Here is a 6,653-nt window from a genome sequence, read left to right on the forward strand (position 1 = left end):
TAAAAGGCTATTAGAGGTTCTCATTAGTCATATGCAGTGTGTCCCAAGAAGATTAATAACTGACAATGCACTTATTGCTTTTGAGACATTTCATTCGATGAAATATAAGTGTCATGGGAGGAAGGAATTTTGCACCCTGAAATTAAATATAAGTAAAGCTTATGATCAGGTGGATTGGTCATTTGTGGAGATGGTTATGAGAAGGATGATGTTTCCAGGCCTATTTGTGGATATTGTGTTAAGGTGTATCACGTCTACTTTTTTTTCTTTTCTTATAAATGGGGTGCCTAAAGGCTATTTGATTCCTAGTAAGGGTCTCCGTCAAGGAGATCCCATTTCAGCTTATTTGTTTTTACTATGTGTTGAAGGGTTTTCATCTCTGATTAAAAAGGCTGAGATTGATAATGCTTTACATGGGATTGTTCTTGGTCCTGGTGGCCCTATGATCATTCATCTTTTTTTTTTTTTTTTTGCAGATGATTCACTAATTTTTTTAAGGCTTCTTTCGAGGAAATGGTAGTGTTCAAGGATATGATTGAACAGTATGGTCGAGCTTATGGGTAGTGTGTCAATTTTGATAAGTTTGAGATTAGTTTTAGCTCCAATTTTTTGTGTCTTTTAAAGAGAGCCTGATGGGAGTTTATGGGGGTCAAAATTATTGATGCTTTTCCAAAATATTTGGGACTCCCAACAATTTTGGGAAGGTAAAAAAAAAACTTGTTTTTAAATTTCTTAGGGATCGGCTCAATAAAAGAATTTACGGGTGGAATGAGGCGGGTTTTTTTGAGAGGTGGAAATGAGGTTTTGACTAAGGCAGTTGCTATGGCTATCCCGTAGTATGTCATGGGTTGCTTTCTGGTTCTGAAGACTCTTTGTGAGGAAATACATGCAATTATTGCTGGTTATTGATGGGGGGATTCTAATAATAAACGAACTATTAATTAGGCCCGATGGGATAGACTCTGTGTTAGTAAGAAAGAGGGTGGACTTGGGTTTAGACATTTATTGTTATTTAATCAAGCCCTGATAGTGAAGCAGTTGTGGCGTATTATGGACCAACCGTCTTTTCTTGGTGCTTAGGTATTCCGAAGCAAATATATGAGGTTTCATTCTTGGATTGATGTTACTTACAGGGCGATTGACAACTATGTTTAGAGGAGTCTAATTACTGTTCGTTTTATTTTACTACGGGGTGGTCTTTGGCGAGTTGGTTATGGGATGTCAATCTGAATTTTGGAGGATCATTGGGTTTCGGCTTTGCCTTGTGGTCATCCTCTGTCTCTACGATGGGCTGCCCCTCTGTGTACGTTGATTCTTTTTTTTATTGCATGTACTGGAGTCTAGAGCACATCAGTTGTCAAAGAATGCTGCTTCGCGGAAGATGCTGATGCAATTTTACGAATCCCTTTACAGCCTAATATGGCGGACATATTCTATTGGCCTGCTTCACGGGATGGAAAGTATGAGGTTAAGTCCGGATATTTGGCGGCTATGGATCAAAACAGGGTTCTTGCTGATTTCCCTTCCACTTCGATTGGTCCTCGGTTGTTTTGGAAGCATTTATGGAAGCTTAAAATCCCCCCGAAGGTGCTACATCTGATATGGGCTTGCTGTCATAATTTTTTGCCTAGTTCTGCTGATTTGTTCGGTAGGAACATCCCGGTGATACCGAACTGCTCTTTGTGTGGTCGGACTGATGGTTCGCTTTTGCACCTATTTAAGTTCCGTGTGCAATCTCCGAAATGGTGGATTCTCGGTGAAGGTTTACTCGGTAGATGGGGGTATGTGTCTCGAGTGGTTTGAGGCGTTATATCGGGTATTGCCGAATGAAGAATTCATGCGCTTCTGTACGTTTATCTAGATGTTGTGGTTCGATCATAACAGAGTTAATCATGGAAAGAAGCCATTAGATGACCATGCTTTTAGTATCGGTGCCGATAATGCGGTAGTTTCATGTAGTATTCACACACCAGCTATACAGTCGGAGAGTTTAAATCATCCTCAATGGACGTCGCCCCCCTGGTATGCTTAAGCTTAATTGTGATGCTTCCTTTTCTACGCATCGCAATATTGGGGTTGCGGGTTTTCTGGTTTATGATGTGAATGGGGATGTGCGGATGAGTGGTGTGTGTCCCTTGGGTCAGTGCTGGTTAGTGGTACATGCAGAGTTACTTGCTATCCTGAACGGGTTGGTGTTTGCAAGACAATGTGGTTTTTCAAGGACTTTGGTTTCTTCAGATTGTAAGATTGCCATCAAAGCTATTCAATCTTCTAGAGACGTGAGCTATATCGATGGGGTGACGAGATTTATTCGTGCAGTAGCCAGCTCCTTCGCTGACTTGTGCTTCACTTTTGAAGGACGTTTTGTTAATTGTGCTGCTCACGAACTTGCTAAATGGAAGCTTAATTTAAATTGTCCTCAAATTTTGATTTCTGATTATCCTTCGTTTCTGTATGCTTGTATTGATTTGGATAGAAATTTTTAATACGAGCTGATTCTTTTATATAAAAAAAATTAATTTTAAAATTTTACAAGTAATCAAGTAATATATCTATATATATGTTATTAATCGATATGATTAGTAAGTGTTGTAGGCTATTTCTACTAATTCAAGGGGATATGTCGACACTTGATATTGTCGGAAATAAACTAACAAGAATCTAAAAACAAAATCCTTGAATATAGAGCCTTCAGATCATAGACTTCGATAGTAGATCCATTGATAAATCCAGGATCCAAAAAACACGTTTGAACCAAATATAGTTATCCTCAAAAACATATCCTAATCCAAAACTGAAATGATTGTCAAAATGCACAACATCAAAATTATTTCAACTAGAGATTAGATGAATGCGACCAATGATGGAGCATAAGTACTTTAGTCGAGACAGTAAAACTACTACTGAGGATGGTGAGGTAATGATTTTTTTTCTCCCTTTCCTACGGTCCACTACCTTCCAGGATTGTGATAAATCTGATAGGAGACGGACTTGCTCCTCAAATCCATGAAAACTTAGATTTATCTCTGAGTAGTCGCTAAATCTACTCCCATACACGAATTCTTCATTTGTGTAATAGTCTTTTATAACATTATACAAGTATAATAAAGCTTTATTTACAACAATCGAATTGAATCTCTACCTCCTTATGCTTCCATTTAGGTTTAGCCAACTAAACTTGACTAATAGAATCAATTTGATTCAAAATTGATGTATTAATTTGTTCATCCAACTTAATATGTACGGTTAAATCAATCTAAAATGATGATTTTTGTTGACATAGGTTGATTTTTCTTATGTTTACACATATTATTGACTAATTTGACTCCAAGAATCGAATAAAATTTATTTAAATAATCATAATAATTTAAGGCCAATTGAATTGACCCCTATCCAAATAAAATATACCCAAAGATTTTTTTGTTTTTTCTTGTTTTCCTTTTTGTGATGTTTACCCAAAGAAAATGAATATATGAAATTCGAGACCCAGAGAAAATGAATATTTGAAATTCGACCTTAATTTAATTAATATAGTGTTGGAGAGGGACCATTTGATAAATAAAATAAGTTAAAAATGAAATCATTAAAAAAAAGAAAAAAAAGGATGGTTACAAATATTGAAATTGCATAAGAGTCTGTAAACTAGTTTCAAATTTCTAAACACTCTGCCACAGACATCAATTTTCTCCCTTTTCTTTTTCTTTTCAAAAATCCATCTTCTTTTCGCCATTGTTGCATATCTCAAAAGCTGTTCCTTACTCATTCCTTCATTATTTTTCCCTCCATTCTTTCATCTCGCATCAATTGCATCGCCACCACGCCCTTCTATTATGTTCCCCACGCCAAATTTCTTTCCTTTCTGCTTCTTAAACGAAAACCCCCAATTGTTCTATCTCGTATTTCTTCCATAGAAATGGGCAAAATTGGTTTTCACTCTACAAGGGTACTTGTATTTGATTTTGCCCTCTTCTTCAAATAGGCTGCAGAATTTGAGGAGAAGAGCAATTTCAGATCTCGGGGAGCAGAAATGGTGGCTGAAGCTTGGATATTGAAGATGGGTAACCAGGTAAGTAGCAATCTCAAGCACGCTTTACTTCTAGAACCTTATAAAAAGAAGAACCCAAAAAGATTAGACACCAAACAGAGAGAAATTATTGGCATACTTTCTTTTGAGGTTGCTAACATCATGTCTAAAACAGTACATCTCCATAAATCCCTCACCGATTCCGAGGTCTTCAAGCTTAAAGCTGAGATCTTGAAAACTGAGGGAGTTAAAAACTTGGTTTCCACAGATGAGAGTTACCTTCTTCAGCTTGCTTTAGCTGAGAAGCTCGATGATTTGAACAGGGTAGCAACTGTTGTTTCTAGGCTAGGGAAGAAATGTTCTGAGCCTGCTTTGCAGGGGTTTGAGCATGTTTATGGGGATATAGTGACTGGGGTTATTGATGTAAAGCAATTGGGGGTTTTAGTTAAAGATATGGAGGGGATGATTAGGAAATTGGAGAGGTATGTGACTGCAACATCGAATTTGTATTCTGAAATGGAGGTGTTATGTGAATTGGAGCAAGCAATGAAGAAATTCCAGCTGAATCAGCACGAGGAGAGCCGGAGAGCGTTTGAGCAGAAACTTATTTGGCAAAAGCAGGATGTGAGACATCTTAAGGATATTTCCCTTTGGAACCAGACTTATGATAAGGTTGTTGAGTTGTTGGCTAGAACAGTATGTACTATTTATGCTAAGATTTGTGTGGTTTTTGGGGAATCTATTTTGAGGAGGGAGAATTTTAGGGCAATTGGAGGTGTAGGCTCTCCTCCTCCGATGATGATGAAAGATGAATTCGGGGAGGTAAAGGTTTCCACTCAAATGATGACTTCGGGGCCATTGAAACGAGCGATTAGCAGAAGAAGCGGTAATGGATGTCAATCTGGACCAATTGAGAGACCTCCAATGGTGAAAAGGCAGTCAAGTATTAAGCCCCGGGTTGATTCTCGGAAAGGTGAAGACACGCTGTTTCGAGCAGAAGAAATCATTTTTCCTTGTGGAACTAGTCCTGGAAGGCTTTTCATGGATTGTCTAAGTTTGAGTAGTTCAGCTTCTAAGTTTGATGATGATGAGGATGAGGATGATGTTGTGACTGAGATCGAAGACCGCAGTGGCCAAATTCCTGGATGCTGTAGTGTTGGCAATGCGGGATTGAAGAGAGAGCGTCCGAGCCTTTCAGGTTGTTCTAGTAGGATTCCAAGTTGTAATGAAGATCAAAGACAAGCTAAGGGTACTGCGATGAATGCTTGCTTTGGCCCGAAAAGCAGGTTAACAGTACATGCTCCGGCTTCTACTGTAGGAGGTTCTGCTCTTGCTATGCGTTACGCGAATGTCATCATTGTTATAGAGAAGCTGCTGCGGTACCCCCATTTAGTCGGCGAGGAAGCTAGGGCTGATTTGTATCAGATGTTACCGACAAGCTTGAGAATGTCTCTGAGGATTAATCTCAAGTCTTATGTAAAGAATCTAGCTATCTACGATGCTCCACTCGCCCACGATTGGAAAGAAACGCTCGATGGGATCTTACGATGGCTTGCTCCGCTTGCTCATAACATGATCAGGTGGCAAAGTGAGCGAAACTTCGAGCAACATCAAATAGTGAAACGGACGAATGTTCTTCTGCTTCAGACATTGTATTTTGCTGATAGGGAAAAGACAGAGGCAGCTATCTGTGAGCTTCTTGTGGGGTTGAATTACATATGTCGATACGAACATCAGCAGAACGCGCTGTTGGATTGTGCAAGTAGCTTCGATTTCGAAGACTGTATGCAGTGGCAAATGCAATGCCGAGCCGCGTTGGCTTGAGTTTAGTTAGATAGTTGAAGAAATTAAGTTTGTAAAGCAAAGGATAGTTTGTTGACCCCTGATACTTTGATCTGTGTACTTGAATGCCAAGCATTAGGAAGTGTTTGTTTGGCATTTGAAGTACACAACTTCAATTATTTATGAAAAAAGCACATATCTTTTGTGTACAATTTCATCTTTTTTGCTTATGAAAATTGTTGTTGTCTTGTATTCTATTTTAAGTTAATGTATCTGAATGTGCAAAAACAGGCTAAAAGGAAGAATTAAATAACTGTTTCCTGTTATTAATTTGTGGGCTAAGAGTTGTTAATTTCTGATATGGCCCATTTAAATTAATGGTTGTATTAATGGTTGATGAATTGTGGTCCAACTCCAACTAATTAAAACACCATTTGTATTAACATCTTCTTGAGAAAATTATGTTCCTTTTAGGAAAAAAATAGGATACAAGTATTGATAAGGGTAATATTGATATTACACATTTAGTTGAGATATCTATGAGACTTAGTCTCTGTACAGTTGCCGTAAATCAAGTAACAAATATTTGAAATTGTAATTCCTATTTTGTTGTAACACAATCCTGATGTACTGCTTATTTAAAGCATCCATATCTAATAAAACAAACCAAGTTAGACTGCAATACTTCATGGTATCAGAGCTTCCTTGAGGTTTAACAACTCTGCAGTTTTTTCGTCCGTTTAAACTCAAAAAAATTGCAGCACACATGGCTGAGAATGGAACAACTTCTGCCACTCAAAATACCATTGGTCCCCTCACCACATCTTCTCCTATTTCACACATATCT

The 6,653-nt window shown here is 38.1% G+C and overlaps 1 protein-coding gene across 1 annotated transcript; it reads left to right on the forward strand.

The window, feature by feature from the left end:
* Positions 1 to 3,628: 3,628 nt before the first annotated feature.
* On the forward strand, positions 3,629 to 6,061 carry LOC136219594 (protein PSK SIMULATOR 3). Its single transcript, XM_066007055.1, has one exon. It carries the CDS (start codon positions 4,028 to 4,030, stop codon positions 5,846 to 5,848), a length of 1,821 nt encoding a protein of 606 aa, XP_065863127.1. The 5' UTR covers positions 3,629 to 4,027; the 3' UTR covers positions 5,849 to 6,061.
* The last annotated feature ends 592 nt before the right edge of the window (positions 6,062 to 6,653 follow it).

The sequence above is a fragment of the Euphorbia lathyris genome, chromosome 2, assembly GCF_963576675.1.
Source record: "Euphorbia lathyris chromosome 2, ddEupLath1.1, whole genome shotgun sequence".
Lineage (NCBI taxonomy): Eukaryota > Viridiplantae > Streptophyta > Magnoliopsida > Malpighiales > Euphorbiaceae > Euphorbia > Euphorbia lathyris.